Source organism: Saimiri boliviensis, chromosome 14 (assembly GCF_048565385.1).
Source record: "Saimiri boliviensis isolate mSaiBol1 chromosome 14, mSaiBol1.pri, whole genome shotgun sequence".
NCBI classification, from domain to species: domain Eukaryota; kingdom Metazoa; phylum Chordata; class Mammalia; order Primates; family Cebidae; genus Saimiri; species Saimiri boliviensis.
In genome coordinates, this window is record NC_133462.1 from 73,973,473 (window position 1) to 73,994,799 (window position 21,327).

The window sequence follows — 21,327 nt, forward strand, 5'->3', positions numbered from 1 at the left end:
ATCTTCCTTTTTCTTCCCAATTCATGGTCCCTGGCTGTTGATAGTGTTTTCTGTTATTTCACAGAATATTTCTTTTCAGTATAGTATTTAAGACTGTTTTTATTCTTTCCTTGTATTGTTGATTTCCTAACCTAGTTTCATTGTTCCCTATTTCCCGCCCTGAGGCAGTTGTCAGCATCTTAATTATGCAATTAAATGCCTGCCTCTCTGGCAATTCAATGGGTCATTTGGGCCAGTGACCTCAAAGGGAAATTTAGGGAGCAGGCTGGGAAATGGGACATCAAAGAGCATAAATACAGTATCTACGTAACTGGCGAGAGTAATCCAATCCAGAGTGCCCTGAATGCCAAACACCTTGCTGCTTTGGGAGACACCAGGATTCAAGAAAACAGGTGCTCTGTCTCTCAGTCTTCTCTAGAGCCAAAAACATGTCAGCACCAGAAAATGTAGGGAGCTTCTGGGTTTGGAAGAGCTGTCAATTTTATATGTTCAGGGTTGATTTCTCTAAATAGAAACTGCTATCTGATGTCACTAATGAACTTGTCCGAGCATAGCAACCAGCATAAAAGGAACTCTTTGTGTTCTCAGCATAACGCTAAAATGTAAAATAACTGGTTAGTTAAAAATCAAATCTTGTGCCCTGTTGAGAGCTAGCCTGACAACCTGATGCAGTCACCTGTTCTATCAACAGGGAAATTTCTTTATGAAATAAGTGGTAGAAAGGAAAGAAGAGATTACCCAAACCAACAGTATCATTGTACTAACATGAGTACCTTCTAAGAACTAAGTATCTTAACCAGGTAACCTAGTTAGATGGTCCCAGATCACCTAGATGTACCCCATCCGTCATTCTAAGAGGCTGTTTGCACATTTCGACAATGACTTTCCAGTCAATTAAGGTATTAGGATTTTCTGTCAGTGCCATCTTCCTTTCTTTATTTTTTGCAGAAATGATAAATTTTTTTAAATTGCATTTTAGGTTTTGGGGTACATGTGAAGAACATGCAAGATTGTTGCATAGGTGCACACGTGGCAGTGTGATTTGCTGCCTTCCTCCCCATCACCTATATCTGGCATTTCTCCCCATGCTCTCTCTCCCCAACTCCCCACCCCCTGCTGTCCCTCCCCTATTTCCCCCCAACAGACCCCAGTGTGTGATGCTCCGCTCCCTGCGTCCATGTGTTCTCATTGTTCAACACCCACCTGTGAGTGATAACATGCGGTGTTTGATTTTCTGTTCTTGTGTCAGTTTGCTGAGAATGATGGTTTCCAGGTTCATCCATGTCCCTACAAAGGACACGAACTCATCGTTTTTGGCCATCTTCCTTTCACGTAGACCAAAGCCACAGACAATCTATCAACAGACTGAAGTTTCTTAATTGGTGATCAGTTTTTATTTGTCCTATTTCTCTTCTACAGCTATCAGTTCCTTATTCGAAGGCTGTGAACCTATTTCTCCTTGTCATGCATGAGTATACTTCTTATACAAAAATTTAACTCTCAAGTTGTAAATGTGTAGTGATATTTACCATGTGCAAGACTTTATGCTAGGTACTTGTACATCACTCACAATGGACCTGTCACCTTGGAATTTATAATGCATTTTCACAGATGATAAATTAAGCTTAGAGAAGCTAAGCCAGCCTGGTTATAGACCTTGGATGAGTGTAGTTCATTAACTTCTGTTCCTTCTTGTCTTCATTATTCTACCTTTGGTTGATTTTCAGACCTTCCGTTTCCTGAAGACTCTGAGTGACTGAATTCACTCAGTTAATTAACAGCTGATATTTAGTGAGTATTTACTGGGTGCCAGGAAGTGTTCTAAATACTTTAATAGGGTATTTCATTTAATCCTCATGACAGTGTTAATGAATTAAACACTAAATAGCCAATTTTCTAGTTGAGGAGAGTTCACATTTGTGGTTAGGGGCACATCTAGGATTGGAACCCAGCCAAGTTGAACTCCGGAGCCTGCCTTTATCCACTCTGCTTTATGCTTCCAGTGAGGAAGGTACTTCCTCCATTTTTTTTGTTTTCTGTATATGCCATTTCCCACACAAATGAAGCTTAAAAAGTCATTGTGGTTGGAATAGTATCCTTTTTCTCTTAAAGAGGTAGCAGTTTATTCCATGAGTACATGTTAGACTCTGAGATTCAAAAGCCAGTAAGCAATACTATGCCATGATAGCTTTCATAAATAAAAGTAGTACATACTTTCATCTCTCTCTATATATATGTATGTATATATATTTGTAAACTACCTCAACATGATGATTTAGATAGATAGATAGATGATAAAAATCACCATGTTGAGGTAGTTTACAAAAAAGCATATGCAAAGATAAGATAAATAAGTTAAATGAATCACATGAAGGGAAAACAATTGGATGAAAATAATAAAGCTAAGGATGAGATTTAGCATGTAATAATACAAACCCACAATCTTGTACATTTGCTCATGGGAACCGCAAACTTATCTCTAACCTCCCAGCAGCCAGAACAAAAAGAATTTCACAATCAGCAACAAAAGTCATATAAAGAAGGTAACAAATTTGTTTTTTTAGAAACCCAGTTTTTCCTCCTGCTGAGGTGGGAGGAGACAGTTCCCCCACAGTCTTCATAAAAGAAATGTGGGTCCGGGTATGGTGGTTCACTCCTGTGATCCCAGCACTTTGGGAGGCCGAGTCAGTGGATTACCCAAGGTCAGGAGTTCAAGACCAGGCTGGCCAACATAGTGAAATCCCATCTCTACTAAAAATATAAAAATTAGCCAGACATGATGGCATGTGCCTGTAATCCCAGGTACTCGAGAGGCTGAGGCAGGAGAATCTCTTGAACCCAGGAAGCAGTGTTTGCAATGAGCTGAGGTCATGCCATTGCACTCCAGCCTGGGTGTTGCAGTGAGACTCTATCTCAGAAAAAGAAAAAGTATGATGCTGTGTACAAAATTCTTAACAGTGCGCTTAGAAGAGATAGAATATTAACATTCAGCTGATTTGTAAAACATACGTAGGCTGGTAGCAAGAAAACATAGCAACATCATTTCTATAACAGATCAAAGCAATGAAATCTAAGTATGTGGCTTTCTAGTGGTTTAGCTTGCTGCATGTGCATAGTTTAGACTATCTAAAGGAATAGATGTGTTCTGCTTGTCTAAGTCTGTCTTTCTACCGAGTTGATGATAAGGATCGGGCAGCTGTGAGTTTAAGTTTGTAATCCCTGGCAAGATCAGTACAACTACATGTTTTTAGTAGGTATTTTCTGAGTCATCAACTAAGAGCATTATCTCTATACTTTGGCAGTTAATTAGGAAGAGAGTAGTACTGTGGTCCTCTTGTGAGAATTTGAGAAACAGACTCAAGACACATGTCAAAATGAATGGTTGGTATGGCAAGTTATAGATCCATACCAACAAATGAATAAATAGGTGATCAAAGCCCCAAAAGTCTACCTTAAAGATTATGGTATCATGTTAACTTGTTAAATACCATTTTTACCAATTATAAACACCTTTGTATTCTAGTCTCACACTCTGCTATGAACCTGGAATAATAAATCTTTCTTATAGAGATAATATGTTCATCTGATAACTTAAGTAACAACTGTTGGTTAATATTTCAGCTTTCAGATTATTACTGTACCGTTTTTTGAGTCTCCCAGTTCAAGACGCTGTTAGGGTTTTTAGTTGTTACAGTGGTTCGAGCAGACTTGTCCGAAGGCTACTTGGCGGTTGTTTCTCTCCACCAACCCCCAAATCCTGGTTGTTGTACTGAATTACTTGATTATTAACAACTATGAAGTTAAATGGGGCATAACCAAGTGATAGAGAGCAGGCGACCTTAATTGTTGGTGGGTTGACTCAAGAGAATGTCTGGTAATTAGTATAATATCTCAGTGAGAGCAGATGTTTCAATTGTTGCCTGCCTGTGTTTATAGCACATTTAGTTCAAACTCCAGATTTTGTTTAAATTACGTGCCATTTATACTCATAATTCAGACAGCACTGGTTTGCAAAAGTGATAGCTTCTGTTTCTGATCCTGTTGTCTGCCTCCTAACAGAAATGCTTGTTTTCTTACACACTTTCCAAAGGAGCTTCAGTTGGTTTCCCTACTCTTCTTCATTACCTCTTTCTGCCTTTTGATGGTGTCATTAGTAACCAGAAGTGAGTCTCTCTAATCTTGACTCTGCTGGAAACCATTTACTTGTTCCACAGTCTATGTACATTGTAGAAGTCGGAGCTCTGAGGACTCAGCTTATAAAGGGATTTGAAATTTGTTGTCAGAGACTCTGTTTACTAGGGTAACATTTGTGGACAGCTGGAAAACCCCTGAAGCTTAGAAGATTCGAGAAACTTATTTTCCCATTCTTGTTTTAAAGAAGAGGGCAGAGCCCTTGCTTTTTCTTTTCTCTCTAGGCTCCCCTTAAACATTTAATACATAAGGAGTTTTCTTACGTGGGGAAGGAGAGTCCAGCAGTCAATTGAACCTGGTATTAAGAGTTTAATTTTTCTCCCTTTTATTCTTTTCTCAGCTTCTTAAAATATCTCCAACTCAGCCAATAGTTTTAAAAGCTAAGATACCATTTAAAACTCTCTGCTGTCTTCTTCTTTTTCTCTCTTCTCTTTCTTTACCTTCTATTTTAAGTCAACTCCACTCCTGCCACTATCTAACTAGGGAAGTATACAAAGACATTTTATAACCACAAAAACACAATGATTCCCTTAAACATCCATTTGTGAATAACTAGAATTAGAAGGCTATATTCCTCATGAGAGTAGTAAGAAGTTGCTTCTACTAACTCCATTTTTATTTTTACAAACTTCAAAGATTTTGAAATTATTCCTACAAATCCTTTTTCGAAAAATATGGCAAAATATGTGTGTTCTGTATGAAGACATACCTGCTTTCCAGTCTCTTTAAGCCCCATAGTGTAATACATGCTTCTGTGTTTCTTTATCTCAGTCACGTGTGACTAAGTTAGTGCCATTGCCACATCACACTTAAAGACTTGGGTACTTTCTCTGTAGGTCACCATAAGCCCTTACATATAATACCATACTGCTTACTTTGAATTACAGTTATTTATTCTTGTGTCTGATTTCCCTACCACACTGTAAACAATTTGAGAGGAAGAACAACTGTGCCTTATTCATCTTGTGTAGATGCTCAGTAAATTTTTTTTTGAATGGATGAATAGACCAAGAACATATGACTTTACTCTCAAAAAGTATAGATAATTCCTTGAACTCCATTCCTTTAAATTCAGGGTACTGGCATCTAACTCAGGGTAGAGAAAACCAGTCATGATGTCTTTTCTCTGTCCTTTCTTCTTAGCCCATATGAGTTCTCAAAACTGGTTTCCCAAAGGTTGAGCATCAGTCAGTACCACCTTTGAACTGGAGGACTGGTTCCCCAGTGACTTACTAGCACTGGTTTTTAATAGCAGCCATCAAAACAGTATGTAGTCTGTGTTTATAGTGTCCAACTTCTTTTATTTTGAGATGGAGTTTCGCTCTTGTTGCCCAGGCTAGAGTGCAGTGGCACAATCTCAGCTCATTGCAATCTCCACCTCCCGGGTTCAAGCAATTCTCCTGCCTCAGCCTCCCGAGGAGCTGGGATCACAGGCATGCACCACCACGCCCAGCTAATTTTGTATTTTCAGTAGAGACAGGGTTTCTCCATGTTGGTCTGGCTGGTCTCGAACTCCCGACCTCAGGTGATCCTCTCACCGTGGCCTCCCAAAGTGTTGGGAATACAGGTGTGAGTCACCATGCCCGGTCTATACTGTCTAACTTCTTAATCTTTGGTCAACTATACACATTTTAAAATGTGCTATTATTTGAGAAGGTTATTCAAGGACAGAATTCTGTGCTTTCTCTCCCAGTTTTAGTTGGCAATTCCATGTCCGTTATCTTTGGCATTTGCAAAGATATTTGCAACTACAGGTATTTTCTTTCTAGCTGATAATGAATTTCACAATGGATACAGTTCATTTTCTTCCATCTGAAAACTGTCAGACATTGGGGTTGCACTACCTTTCATTCAGTTCATCAAGGTGACTAGTGATTTGTATGTTACTTCTTTGTAGGGTGAAACTGGTAATCTGCCATCAAAACCAGTGAGGTGCCATTCCGGGTTTCCTGTTATTAGGTGGCTCAGTTTTCCCTACGTTAGAATATGTGAATGTTTTTACCTGGAAACTGTCAAGTATGAATTAATCCAGTTTATGGAATGTTTACGATTGCTCCCAAAAATGAGCTTTAAAATGAAGCCTTTGTAAAAGTAAATATTATCGTAGTACATTTGAACAACAACCTTTTCGGTTCATTTTACTTTACCCTCAATAGAGTATCTTTAGAAAACCAAACAACTTTTTATTATGGAAACTCTCCAGCATATACAAAAGTAGAGAAATAGTATAATGAACTGTTGAAGTAGGTCACCCAGCTTCCAGAGTTCTCCACACATGGCCAGTCCTGTTTCATCTACACCCCACCCCCACAGGATTAGTCCCAGGAAAGTCTCTTGACAAACAGAGTTCAGGGAGCATAGGTAACTTGGTTCTTGGGTGAGTCCAAGTTCTAAAGAGGTGATTCATGCCAGCTTCTCTCCTTTGAGAAGACATTTCAATGCATGATTGATAAAGCCTGGTTTAATCAAGGTAAAGAGTGTTTTTAATTCTACTAGAAAAAAAAATATTCACTCCCTCTTTGAACTTTGGAGTTTCTTCCCTGGAGCAGCCTTTGGTAAATAGAGATGAGAGAAACGGATAGGACCAGGTCATCTTTAGTTCTGGTACTCCTAAAGAGAAGTCTCTGGTGAGGCTCAGGAGAAGAGGAATATTTATTATTCTCACCTCAGAGAAGAGGGGCTACTTGTCTAATATACAGGATGAATGGTATAGACTTCATCATAATCTAGCAAACCAGTGATGGAACAATTTTTCAGTTTTTTATAACACCAGCCATAAGATGGAAAGCCTTCTCTAGGAATAGTATTTTAAATGAAATACTGTCCACACTAAATCCACAATTATCATACTTGCTAATGTGCAGTAGGCCCTCAGTTACCAAAAGAGAAAGTTCTCAAAAGAAGGATTTTTATCAATTTGAATAAACTGTATGGAAGAAATAATTAAATTCTTAAGCATTTATTTTATTGTATATACCAATTTTTAAAAATCAGATATAAATCATACTTTAGAAACATTTCCCTCTTCTACTCATATTTCAGGAAACAATTTTATTCCAAACTTTTATGCTTCTTAACATCAGCACTTTTGATATTACTGGGGTCACTTTTTGATTTACCAGACAGTTTTTGTCTTAGTCTGTTTGGGCTTCTATAACAAAATTCCTCAGACTGGGTAATTTATAAACAATAAAAATTTATTTCTTACACTTCTAGAGGCCGGTAAGTTCAAGATCAAGAAATAAGCAGATTCAGTCTGGTGAGGACCTGTTCCTCATAGATGGGACATTCTGTGTCATCTGGCCTCTTATAAAAGCACGAATCCCATTCATGAGGGCTCCTCCCTTTGATTTAGTCATCTCCCAAAAAGCCACACCTCCTAACACTAACACTGGGAATTAGGTTTCAACTTGAATTTTGGAGGAGCACAAACATTCAGACCAAAGCAGTTCTCTAGGGAATATCATCTTTGCCTCTAACTGTGTTGATTGAAATGTAGTACTTTAGTCACCAACAATTTCATGATGATAACCAGAATTTTAGGCAAAACCACAAATTTGTTTCATGTATCAATTGTACGGTTGTTTTCTTAATCCTTTACATGTATATACTTAAGCTTCACAACCTACCCACTTTATGGCTTTTTAAAGTGACTTTGAAAAGAGTTGTTGACTAAAGTAGGTGTTAATTTGATCTCCTTTGAAACTAGCTTTGGTTCAAGTTGTTTCATACTTGCGTGTCATCCCCAAACAGTAGTTTTTAATCAGAAGAAAGTAACCTAAAGGGTATCCTGTGACATGAGACCATTTGGGGGAAGTAGCTCACCCTGCATTCAAACTGATTCCTAATTTAAGAGGATACTTGTTTAGCTTTCGTAACTTTCCCTGTCCCTCAAGGTCACCTCAGTTGAGACCTTTCCGGTTTGAACGATGGCGAACCAATTTAAGTTGAAGTCCTTCTGCTTGTCTCCATCTCTACAGATCAGATCTCATCCCCAGTTTGGCGATCTTTGCCAGAGGACCACTGCTGCCTCCTGCTGCCCCAGCTGGACGCTGGGGAACTACATCGCCATTCTGAACAACAGATCGTCCTGTCAGAAAATAGTCGAGCGAGACGTTTCTCATACCTTGAAGCTGCTTCGGACTTGTGCCAAACACTACCAAAATGGCACTCTGGGACCAGACTGCTGGGACATGGCAGCCAGAAGAAAGGACCAGCTCAAGTGCACCAATGTGCCCCGCAAATGTACCAAGTACAATGCCGTGTACCAGATCCTCCATTACTTGGTGGACAAAGACTTTATAACCCCAAAGACGGCTGACTATGCCACACCAGCTTTAAAATACAGCATGCTCTTCTCTCCCACAGAGAAAGGGGAGAGCATGATGAACATTTACTTGGACAACTTCGAAAACTGGAACTCTTCTGACGGCGTGACCACCATCACCGGGATTGAGTTTGGTATCAAACACAGTTTGTTTCAGGATTATCTTCTAATGGATACTGTGTATCCTGCCATAGCTATTGTGATTGTCCTTTTAGTCATGTGCGTCTACACCAAGTCCATGTTTATCACGCTGATGACAATGTTTGCAATAATCAGTTCTTTGATTGTTTCCTATTTTCTCTATCGTGTAGTATTTCACTTCGAATTTTTTCCTTTTATGAACCTCACTGCCCTCATTATTTTGGTTGGAATTGGAGCGGACGATGCTTTTGTCCTGTGCGATGTTTGGAACTACACCAAATTTGATAAGCCTCATGCAGAAACCTCAGAAACAGTAAGCATCACCTTGCAGCACGCTGCCCTCTCCATGTTTGTCACCAGTTTTACCACTGCCGCTGCCTTTTACGCTAACTATGTTAGCAACATTACAGCAATCAGATGCTTTGGGGTGTATGCAGGGACAGCTATATTGGTGAATTATGTTTTGATGGTCACGTGGCTTCCAGCAGTTGTTGTGCTGCATGAACGGTATCTTCTTAATATATTCACTTGCTTCAAAAAGCCCCAGCAGCAAATATGTGATAACAAAAGCTGCTGGACCGTGGCTTGCCGGAAGTGCCACAAAGTACTGTTTGCCGTTTCAGAAGCATCTCGGATTTTTTTTGAAAAAGTGTTGCCATGCATTGTCATTAAGTTTCGCTACCTTTGGCTGTTTTGGTTCCTTGCCTTAACTGTAGGTGGGGCCTACATTGTATGTATAAATCCAAAGATGAAACTGCCCTCACTGGAGTTATCCGAGTTCCAGGTATTCAGGTCGTCTCATCCTTTTGAGCGTTACGATGCGGAATACAAAAAGCTTTTCATGTTTGAACGTGTTCACCATGGCGAGGAGCTCCACATGCCCATCACAGTAATCTGGGGCGTGTCCCCAGAAGACAATGGCAATCCACTAAATCCCAAGAACAAAGGGAAGCTGACGTTAGATAGCAGCTTTAACATTGCCAGCCCTGCTTCCCAGGCCTGGATTTTGCACTTCTGTCAAAAACTGAGAAACCAAACATTCTTTTACCAGACTGATGAACAGGACTTCACCAGCTGCTTCATTGAGACATTCAAACAGTGGATGGAGAACCAGGACTGTGATGAGCCTGCCCTGTACCCGTGCTGCAGCCACTGGAGCTTCCCCTATAAGCAAGAGATTTTTGAGCTGTGCATCAAGAGAGCCATCATGGAGCTGGAAAGGAGTACAGGGTACCATTTGTATAAGAAAACCCCAGGGCCAAGGTTTGATATCAATGATACTATCAGGGCAGTGGTGTTAGAGTTCCAGAGTACCTACCTCTTCACACTGGCTTATGAAAAGATGCATCAGTTTTATAAAGAGGTGGACTCATGGATATCCAATGAGCTGAGTTCGGCCCCTGAAGGCCTCAGCAATGGTTGGTTTGTCAGCAATCTGGAGTTCTATGACCTCCAGGATAGCCTCTCGGATGGCACCCTCATTGCCATGGGGCTGTCAGTTGCTGTTGCATTTAGCGTGATGCTGCTGACAACTTGGAACATCGTCATAAGCCTTTACGCCATCATTTCGATTGCTGGAACCATCTTTGTCACTGTCGGTTCTCTCGTCCTGCTGGGTTGGGAGCTAAATGTGTTGGAATCTGTCACCATTTCAGTTGCCGTTGGCTTGTCCGTAGACTTTGCCGTCCATTATGGGGTTGCCTACCGCTTGGCCCCCGATCCCGACCGAGAAGGCAAGGTGATCTTCTCTCTGAGCCGCATGGGCTCTGCAATCGCCATGGCTGCCCTGACCACCTTTGTGGCTGGGGCCATGATGATGCCCTCCACCGTTCTAGCTTACACCCAGCTAGGCACCTTCATGATGCTCATCATGTGCATCAGTTGGGCCTTTGCCACCTTCTTCTTCCAGTGCATGTGTCGGTGCCTTGGACCGCAGGGTACCTGTGGTCAAATTCCTTTACCTAGAAAACTACAGCGCAGTGCCTTTTCCCAAGCCTTGTCTGCAAGTCCTAGTGACAAGGGACAGAGCAAAACACACACCATAAATGCGTATCATTTAGATCCCAGGAGCCCAAAGTCGGAACTGGAGCATGAGTTTTATGAATTAGAACCTCTGGCTTCCCACAGCTCCACTGCCTCTGAGAAGACCACTTATGAAGAAACCCACATCTGCTCTGAATTTTTCAACAGCCAAGCAAAGAATTTAGGGATGCCTGTGCACGCAGCTTACAACAGTGAACTCAGCCAAAGCACCAAAAATGACCCTGGCTCTGCATTGCTGCAGCCCTCTCTCGAACAGCACACCATGTGTCACTTCTTCTCTCTGAATCAGAGATGTAGCTGCCCAAATGCCTACAAATGCTTGAAATATGGCCCACACTCTTGCCAGCAGATGGGAGAGTGCTTGTGCCACCAGTGTGCTCCTACCGCTAGCAGCTTTGTCCAGCTCCAAAACGGCGTGGCATCTCTGAAGGTCACACCCCAAGCCGCCGAGGGCTTTGTGCACCCCCTCACACACATCCACCCCTGTCCCTGCCTGCAGGGCAGAGTAAAGCCAGCTGGGATGCAGAATTCTCTGTCTACGAACATTTTCCTCCACCCAGCGCAGCAAATTCAGGCCCAAGAAAGAATTGGCAAGACCAATGTACACAGTCTTCAGAGCACAGAAGAGCATCTTCCAAAGATGGCAGCACCATCGTCATTTGTCTGCAGAAGCACTGGGTCGTTACTCAAAACATGTTGCGACCCCGAGAATAAACAAAGGGAACACTGTAAAAATAGAGACGTGGGAAAGGAGAGCGGTGGAGAGACAGAAAACAAGCCAGGAGGGAAAGTGGAGCTGAGCTTGTCACAGATGGATGCAAGTGTGAACTCAGAACATTTAAATCAGAATGAACCAAAAGTCATATTTAATCATTTAATGGGAGAGGCTGGTTGTAGGTCCTGTCCAAACAATTCACAAAGTTGTGACAGAATTGTGAGAATGAAGTGCAATTCTGCGGACTGTCAAATGCCAAACATTGAAGCCAATGTGCCTGCTGTATTAACACACTCAGAACTTTCTGGTGAAAGTTTGTTAATAAAAACACTATAATAAATACGGCATTCAGTTCAGAACCAGTGCCTCAATTATTCTTTTTAAATGGAAGTAAAATCCAGAGGCTTAGAAAAGAAGCCCAAAAATACAGCAACAAGCGTCTTTCACGCTAACAATGATAGAATACTTTTATATTTTGTAGGAACAAACGAACTTACAAATCTGCTGAGTGCATTAGGTTGTCGGCTTGAATGATGATTGGATTTTATATTTTCAAAAGTATTGTTGTTTTTTACATTTGTGCCCAGCTTGAAAAATAATTGTCTCTCTTTCTACCCTCCCACTGCTGTGAATCAGAGATTTAAAGTTTGAATTTCGTAGACGTTTCAGTTCTTCCCGGCCACCATATTAACCTGATGTACTCATTCTAGAGTATTTGGTGGCAGTAATCGGGACTTTCGATTGCTCAGCATGAATACTAGGAATTGCTCTAATTTTAATAGAGCCACTTCAGTTGGGATTCAAGAACTAAAAAACATTAAAATTTACATTTTTGGTGAAGCCTCATGTAAAAAAGCAATTGCCAAGCACCTTAATAACGCATCCCATGTGCCTGCTTGAGTAGACTTCACATGAAGCCAAGAGCACACTTACATCCACATCAGTGTCTTTTCTACTTTAGCCAAAAGGTACAGTTGTTCAGTTATTAAAGCTATTAACTCAGGAGCCACGAGCATCATCTGTGTCAGGCCACAATTCTGTTAGAGGCACAGAAGGAAAGGCATGAATGAAGAGATGTGATCACGCAAAATAGTGCTGTTCTTCACAAGATACATTGCATGATGACAAAGATAGATCCAGGTCGGGTGAGCATTCAGAGCAAGGGAACTTGTATGAAGTTTTACTTCCAACTCTGCCCCTAAGGGGCCATGTTTAGAAGGCTTCTTTCTCCTTTGTTAAAGAGTGTCTCAAGACATGTGAGGGTTATTTTCTTATGCAGCTAACACCTGGAAATGCTAAGCCTTCAGGCAGCATCTTAAATGACACTTGGGTATCTCATGTTAGATCAGTCTACAGTAATTGAGCTGTTGGATCGTGCTTTCTGGATAATGCTTCAGATGACGGCCCTCATCACAGGGTGTCATCCGATCCTTCCTGCATTCCAGCCCCGTCCTGGAAGTGTTCCTCTGCATTCCGCTTCCCTCTGGAATTCTACCTCCAATTTGGTCCTCTGAAGAAAACAGTGGAAATATTTGTAAATACAATGTTCCCTCCAAAAGTTATACTTGTTATTTTCTAGGAATAGTTTTCCAAATTAGATCTGCCTATTATTCTAGGGCCTGAAGAAAAGCTGTCAGGAGCAGGAAGGGAGCTTATGGGCCATTGACTCCAGCACACAATCACTAAACCTCATTTTTCTTAAGTAACTTTCCAGCTTTTGCTTCAGTGACCAGAAAGTAGCTTACTACATGTCTACCTTGGTTGAACCAGAATCTGTTGTCCTGTAGTTTTTCTGCCAGTTTGTCCTCATTCTGTTCTCTCAAGTGAAAACAAACATCTCTAATCTTTCTGCCACATGGTATCTTTCAGATACTTGAAAACAGGAATCATGTCCTCCCAGTAACATTTGCAGTTCACGGAATTGTTCTTCCCGTGAACACGGATGGAGCCTCTATGCCCTGTGCAGTTGTAGTACCCAAACAGACTCTGATTACATAGCGAGGAGGAGGACTAGCCCCCAGGAGCCTGCATGGCACTCCCACTAGTTCACATAGAGATGGAAATAACTTTTGCTCAAGTATGACAGCTAACTCTGAGGCAGCGTACGGGGAACTAACCCTCACACGTGTTATGTTTCTCACATATTTTGCTGCTAAGCTGCCTCTTCAAACCAGTTAATTTTTTAAACTCTGACATTCAGGAGCTTGTGTCCATTCCCATTGCACTTAATTCTGTTAGATAAATAAAGGGACATATGGAGGAGAAGGAACAGTTGAAAACAGGACTCACAATACTCAACACTAGAGTCTTTGTTTTCCCTCTGAAATGTGTAACCATAAAGTTATGTGAAAATTTAGTGGCCCAAAATCACTTTTTGCTGGGCACGCACACAGATTGAATTTAAAGGCAATTTAAAAAATGCCAATTTCTTTATGGATGATCTAACCTGAAGGCTTTCAGGTAAGCTAAGTGTCACATGAGATGAAAATGAAGACTAGAGGGAGGAGGGGGAACATCCTATGTCTCCTCCCTGGGTTCCATCAGGGAGACATGGTTACCGTGCATGGTGCCTGCTCTGGCTCCAGGAGGCTGGAGGGGCCTTCCCCTTCCCCCAGCCCCCACCTCTGATTAATTACCCTGAAACTTGAATGCAGCAGTGAACCCTTTTCACATTTATTTCATCTCCAGATTTAGGACTTTGAATTGACTAAGTTTTTCACAAATGGATTTCTTTTTTTAAAAAGTATTTATTTGCTAGGGCTAGAAAGCTTTAAATTTTTCTTTTTTTCTTTTTAGCTCATTACTGGGCAGCAAAGGGTCACTATTTCTAGTACTGTTTCACAAAAAATTTCATCCAGTCTTCTAGGTAATTTGCAAAGCAGATACATAGGGAAAAGAGCTCTTTCCTCTGTCTGTGAAATACTTGTAACTTGGAAACTATTTGATTATGGAAAGAATTCACAGACTGTTACTACAGCAAAGCACATCTTTAAGGTTTGAGTCCAAGTTATCAAATTTGTTCCCGACTTCCCCCTTCAAGGTTACTTTTTAAATCCCGATTTTATTGAAAAGTGGAATAGGCCAAGAGCAAGAAATTTTTCAGAGACAAGCTGTTTTTTTAAATAACTACACAGCTTCATGTGTGTATTCATTTCTTGTTTATAATTGCTGTAAAATGCACATACGTCTAGAACAATATTCTTTAAAGGTATGCTAAGCTGCTATTAAATGTTACTGTAGTAATCTATGCCCCAGCTTCAATTATTCTAAAATTTTAAACTTTTGCATGGGGTGATGTGAAGAGCAGTTTACAAATGTGATTTTACAGGAGATTAGGAAATGTTCCCAGTTCCCATTGTCTCACATAGAAACCATCTTTCTGCCAGCAGTTAGGATAGTTTGTGAATGAAATATCAGGAAACAGTGTCTTTGAAAACAGCTGCATCTTTTCACTTTAATTAGGAGAGTCGTTTTAGAAGGGAAAAAAAATTAAACCTGTGTTTTAAGAAAATCCAGACTCAACTGGCATTTTTTCATAAGGTTCAAACATAACCACAAAAATAGAAATTTGTTGAAATCACAAGGGGATTATTTTTTATGTAGAAGAAACGATCACATCCAGATATCCTGTATGCCATAGTGGATCATTCTGAAATGTTTGCTGGCATTTAGTTTATCTCCAATTATTGTTACATTAACCTACAACTTTTTTTGTTAGACATTTTCATTATGTTTGGTTTTGTACACTAAGATTTCATATCTTCACATTAAATATAAAGCAAAAATGTAAGTAATGAATATTCAAGGTTGACGAGTGGAATCTTGTGCCCTTTTCTTAACAGTGTTTTAATTGCCATTATTTTGGATTTGTGTGTGTGTGTGTGTGTGTGTGTATGTATGTAAAGAAAAGATGTCACTTCTTGTTAGCTTTGTAAACCAGAGGGTGCTCACACAAAAACAATTAAGTAACCAGGATCAACAACAGTTTCCACCAGATCCTCTAAACCATCAATTAGAACATGAAGTTGACAATAGCAGTGCCAACTAGGACACAGTTCACTAACTTAGCAGAGCCTGATGGGCATTTGTTGCACATAAATATGCTTTCCTGAGATTCTGGGGACGTAAGTGCTGTTTTAAGTTTTGGTGGGGGGGGACATGCAATTCAGCAGTAATTGTCTGTATTCAGAAGTCAATTCAAGAAGGAGCTCTTTCTAGCTTGCCTGTTCTTACGGTTTTAGGTAACCTTGAGAATTACATAGTTTTTATTTCGAGTAAGAAGATAAATCGGTGGCCAAAATTATTCAGCTTAATGCTGTAGAAAACAGGTTCCCTTCTTAAGGGATTTAAGCCAACATTTGAATACCAGTCAACACCTCTGCTGCTCTCACCTGACCCCTAAAATGACTACACTTTGTGCTGCCTTTAATGACTGTGATATTCACAACCCTGTGACGATCATGTTGAAATAGTTCAATTCCATCTTTTTAACTGGAATAGCTAAACTTCAACATTTACCCTTTCAAATCTTTTTTTTAATATATAACTTTCTGTAATGTAATCTACATCTTCCTAAAAAATTAAGGGCAGATTATTTTTAGCAAGAAATATTTTTATTTGGCACGGTGGCTCACACCTGTAATCCCAGCAATTTGGGAGGCTGAGGCAGGCAGGTGGATTACTTAAGGTCAGATGTTTGAGACTGGCCTGGCCAACATGGTGAAACACTGTCTCTACTAAAAATATAAAAATTAGCCGGGCATGATGCTGGGTGCCTGTAATCCCAGTTACTCAGGAGGCTGAGGCAGGAGAATCACTTGAACATGGGAGGAGGAGATTGCAGTGAGCCGAGATTGCACCACTGCACTCCAGCCTGGGTGACAGAATGAGACTCCATCTCAAAAAAAAAAGAAAAGAAAAATATTTTTCTTTGGAACCCAGTAAGTTCTTATTGGGTTCTTATAAGAGCTGGTTTTAATTTGAGACAAAGTGACAGAATAAAATTGGCTTAATCTCTATCCCCTAATTGGCCATTTTTGATCAATGCATTGGATTTTTAACTTTCCACTATTTAAAGGGGAAAGGATTTGCTAAGCAAACCGATAATATAAACAAGATTATGAAGAGTCTGTTTAGCCTGCCTAAGAAAACAAAGCTCTAAAGTTTAAAAAACTATAGTGTTATTGTGTTTGCAACATAGTATGATCATTACAAATCTTGTTAATTTTTTTTAAAAACGGTCCAATGGGATCATCTCTAGTGAGAACTTTACCAGATGTCTTAAATACTAAGTGAGAATGGGAAAATAGTAAGTATTTTCAAATGGTCCTCAATGGGGTCTTTCTGATTCCCACTAGCTGTATTATTCTATCTTGGGAAGCTCTCTCACCTGCAGGGTGACATATTTCTCTCTATTGTGGCCGCAATCAAGTGCTTAATTCAATGTACCTTTAACCGATGGGGGGGCGCGGTGTGAAGCCACAAGCTTTCCTCTCCCTCCAGTAAGGTTTGTTTATAAAGAGATCTGAGGAACGGCTTTGAGAAAGAAGCAAATCTCTGACGATATCCTCACTCAGACTGAAGATCACCAGTGTTCGTTCTTTTTGAGAGCTTTCTCTTTACTTTTAGTTTCCTGAATAGTGCATGTGTTACTCGTCAAAATGTGGGATGGAACTAAATATATACCGAACAATCTTGAATTGCTGAATAATTTTGTCACAGATCCCAACTTGAATTTCTTTGCCTTGCCCTGCCCTGAAAAGGACCCTGGGCTCTGATTGGCAGATAAAGGGGAATTTCCTTCAATGAGTGGCTTCCATGCCAATCATGACAAATTACACACCTCTGCATGATGCCAACCGAGAGGAAGCAGAGGTCAGAAAAGCCAATTTGAAACAAAACTTTAATCCTTCCTCTCAGTCACTGTGATTCAGAAAACTAATTTAGGCCCATATCCTATCCTGGAAACAAAAACTGATTTTTCTCATCTGTAGGTTGATTATTACAAACCACATGGGAGTGGGGGAATTTACCTTCAGCCCCACAGAGGTGGAGGGACAGTTTTCTATTCTCTGTATTTTCGTTTTGCTTTGTTTTTTGAGACACGGTTTCACTCTTGTTGCCTAGGCTGGAGTGCAGTGGCAGAATCTCAGCTCACTGCAACCTCTGCCTCTGGGATATAAACGGTTCTCCTGCCTCAGCCTCCTGGGATTGCAGGCATGCTCCACCAATGCCCAGCTAATTTTGTAGTTTTAGTAGAGACGGGGCTTCTCCATGTTGGTCAGGCTGGTTTCAAACTCCCAACCTCAGGTGATCCACCCACCTTGGCCTTCCAAAGTGCTGGGATTTACAGGCATGAGCCACCACACCCGGCCTATTCTCTCTGTTTTGATGTCATATTTGGGTCTTGGGAGAACTGGGCTGATGAGTTTTTTTTTTTTTCAAAGCAGTTTGGACCATCCTGAAGCAAACAACGGGTAATTTCACCTGCTTGCATGCCACAATTCCCTTAGAGTAAGGAGCAGATAAATTATCTGGGTTTTTGCTGCAACACCAGGTTTCACCATCAGCATCTGTTGTCCCAGATGATAATTGTCCGATGATGTATCTGTCTCCCTCACTAGACTTAACTCTTAGAGAGCAGGCATTCTTCGTCAGCACTTTGTTACACTGAAGAGACAAAATTCAACTGAAAGTCATTGCATTCAGGGCACAAAGGCAGGGCCTCTGTTGACCAAGAGCCTTTGCCTTCAAGAAAACTACTGTCTTGAAAAAGCTAAATCAGTGCTCTCCAAAAAGAAAGGATTTACAAAGCACATAATTGCACAAGTAAGACTTTTTAAAAATAAGAGGCAAATGTGTTGAAACTAGGACTCATGGCTGGGTACTGCGACTTATGCCTATAATCCCAGCATTTTGGGAGGCTGAGGCAGAAGGATTGGTTGGAGCTAGGAGTTCAAGACCAGCATAGGCAGCAAAATGAGACCCTCATTTTTACATAACAGCAACAACAAAAGTAAAAACACTAAAACAAAACTAGGATTCAGATAGTCCTAAGCATTTTACAATCACTCCTGTTTGCAACACCAAGGTCTTTAAAAAATTGAGGGATTAAAAAATAAAAACAACTTTGTTTTTGACAACAAAGACCTGGGTTGGAGATCAAGACCAGCCATCTATTTTCTAATACCTCATCTGTAATATTTATGATACCTACCTCATGGGGTTGCAAAGGTTAAATGAGATATGACACATTAAAAAGTATGCTGTGTAACTATTACTATCCAATAGCTTTTATGCTCATCATCACATCATTCAATTCTACTCATTAAAACTCATCCTGCAAACATTCAAGCAGGTCATTTTTCTCAGCTGATTCCCTGTCACATAGATGCTATGTATATGTTTGCCTATATTGCAAATACTGTATATATTATATAGTATATAAATGTGTGTACATACATGTTTTCAATGTATAGATTTGCTGCAAATACTTCAATATAATAAAAACTGTATTCTCCAGTCTGTGTCACTGTGACCTCTGATAATAAAATATAATAAAAACTGTATTCTACTCCAGTCTGTCTCACTGTGTTTTAAATAAGATGTTTTTATTTATGTTCCAAAAGCTGTATCAGTATATCCGTTGGGGTATACATTTTGGGGGTACCATAGAGGTATTTTCCACTCTGACTTTATAAGCTAAATAATTTTAAGAATATCCTTCATATTATGGTTGTAGCATATTTTTTACAGTGTGCAAGTCACCTTTCCATACATACTTACCTAAATTAAATGTCTTTGGCCAGGCAGGGTGACTCATGCCTATAATCTCAGCACTTTATCACCTGAGCTCGGGAGTTTAAGATCCAGGTGTTGCACACCCTGGGCAACATGGTGAAACCTTGTCTCTACTAAAATACAAAAAAATTAGCCGGGTGTGGTGGTGCATGCCTGCAGTCCCAGCTATTCAGGAGGCTGAGGCACGAGAATCTCTTGCACCCGGGAGGCAGAGGTTGCAGTGAACCAAGATTTTGCCACTGCACTCCAGCTTGGGCGATAGAGTGAGACTGCGTCTTGGAAATAAATAAATACATTAATTAAACCAGTCTTCACTGTAAGTTGTCTGCCAAAAAATTTTGAAGAAATGAACGAGTAAATGGCTGAAAGGATAGACAGATTGTTGAAGATGTCGAGGCAGATAGGTTTCCCTTGTTTACAGATGATGAGCTTGAGGTTAAGGGACTTGATCACTTGCCTGAGTTTTACAGTAGGAGTCCAGAGTTTTTTCCACAATATAAACCTACTATGATGAAGTCATTACAAAAAGTGCCTCATGATTCCTTGATATCACTTTAATTTTAACCATCCATATGACCCCTCATCTGATATAATTACTCACTAGCATATTTCTCTTTATTTAGTTCTGATTCAAGGTAGATACTTAGTTTTCTAGTTTTTTAAAATCTGGTACTTATGGGTTTTGTCAGATAATATGTTTCATGTTTATTTTGAGGGTCTCATAATACTCAGAAATTGAAAAGCAAAATCCAAGATCTGCAGTGGTTTCTGCTACAGTAAGCTGAACTTCACATGAAACTTTGAGAAAATGGATAGACACAATTGACATTTTCCAGAATACACGTTTTATTTTAAAATCCCCTAACTCAGTGTTTTTGCTAATGGACACTGACGTTCCCTTGATTTATCTGCCGTCCATGTATAGATTCACGCATTAATCCAACAGACACTGCTGAGAGCCTGCAATAAGCCAGCTACTGCCTCAGTTACTAGAGCCTGAATAAGACACGGCCCCTGCCTTCCAAGAGTGCAGACTAGTAAACAAATCATTACAAGATAAATGACTACTTGGAAGAACAATCTATTTTACAACACCTTTCACAAACAAAGGATTACTATCTCTATCATACAAATGTAAAAGAAAAGAGGGCCAATAGAAAAATGGGCAAATGAAATAAACAGGCACTCGATAGAAGGAGGGATACAAATGGAAAATCTATTCTCTAGATGACTTATCATTTTAACTTATATGGTTGTCTAGAATTTTAGATAGATGGCCTCCAGTGTCGGAAAGGATGTGGGGGAAAGAGGTCCTGTTTGGATGGATGAAGATCAACACAGTATTTTGAAAGGGCAGTTTCTGACAACACTGTGGATGTTTATAGTCTGTGATGGAAGAGTCTCATTTCTAGAAGTCTCCTCTCCAGAAACGACGGCATATGTGTGTACCATGTGTACATATGGGAGTGCTCATCACAAGAATTCGAAACAAGCGCTGTCCACCAGAAGAGCCCTGGTTAAATAACACTATGAAATATGTGGTAGATTTTTAAAAGAATGATGTAGATTTTTATGAAGTCACCTGTAAAGATATTCATGGTACGTTGTTAACGGGAAAAAAATAAGTTGCAAATAAATGAGAATGATGTAACACAACGGTCAGCAAGGTTTCCTCTAGGAAACAGAGTCAGATACAAGACTACTTGCAAATGAACGAGTAATTTTAACATTATTTAATAATTTTTTCAATGTGCTTGGAAAATAGGTGATTTTAGCTTTCCTTTGTTTTCCAATATTGTATTTTATGTATTTTTTTACATTGCAGGAAAGCAACGGGCCACACAGCAGAGAAGGGGCTGTCTGCCTGATGTTTTAAAAATAGGTAAATGTCCAAACGGCACAGTTTAGTGTAAGTATTGTAACACAGGAGTGTACAAAACATCATTAGAAAGGAGAAGGGCCAGGTGTGGTGGCTCACGCCTGTAATCCAAGCACTTTGGAGGCCAAGGCAGGCGCATCACCTGAGGTCGGGAGTTCAAGACCTGCCTGACCAACATGGTGAAACCCCGTCTTTAAAAAAAAAAAAAAAAAAAAGAAAGGAGAAGGGACA

The 21,327-nt window shown here is 40.2% G+C and overlaps 1 protein-coding gene across 6 annotated transcripts in view; it reads left to right on the plus strand.

Moving 5' to 3' along the window:
• DISP1 (dispatched RND transporter family member 1) overlaps positions 1-19,894 on the plus strand; it is a 172,339-nt gene extending 152,445 nt beyond the window's left edge. For all 6 annotated transcript variants that reach the window (XM_074385234.1, XM_010340918.3, XM_039463484.2 and 3 more), the window contains one exon: positions 8,172-19,894. In XM_074385234.1, coding sequence (XP_074241335.1) covers positions 8,172-11,753 — 3,582 coding nt within the window. In that variant the 3' untranslated portion in view covers positions 11,754-19,894. The remainder of the gene's footprint in view (positions 1-8,171) is intronic.
• Positions 19,895-21,327: the final 1,433 nt, after the last annotated feature.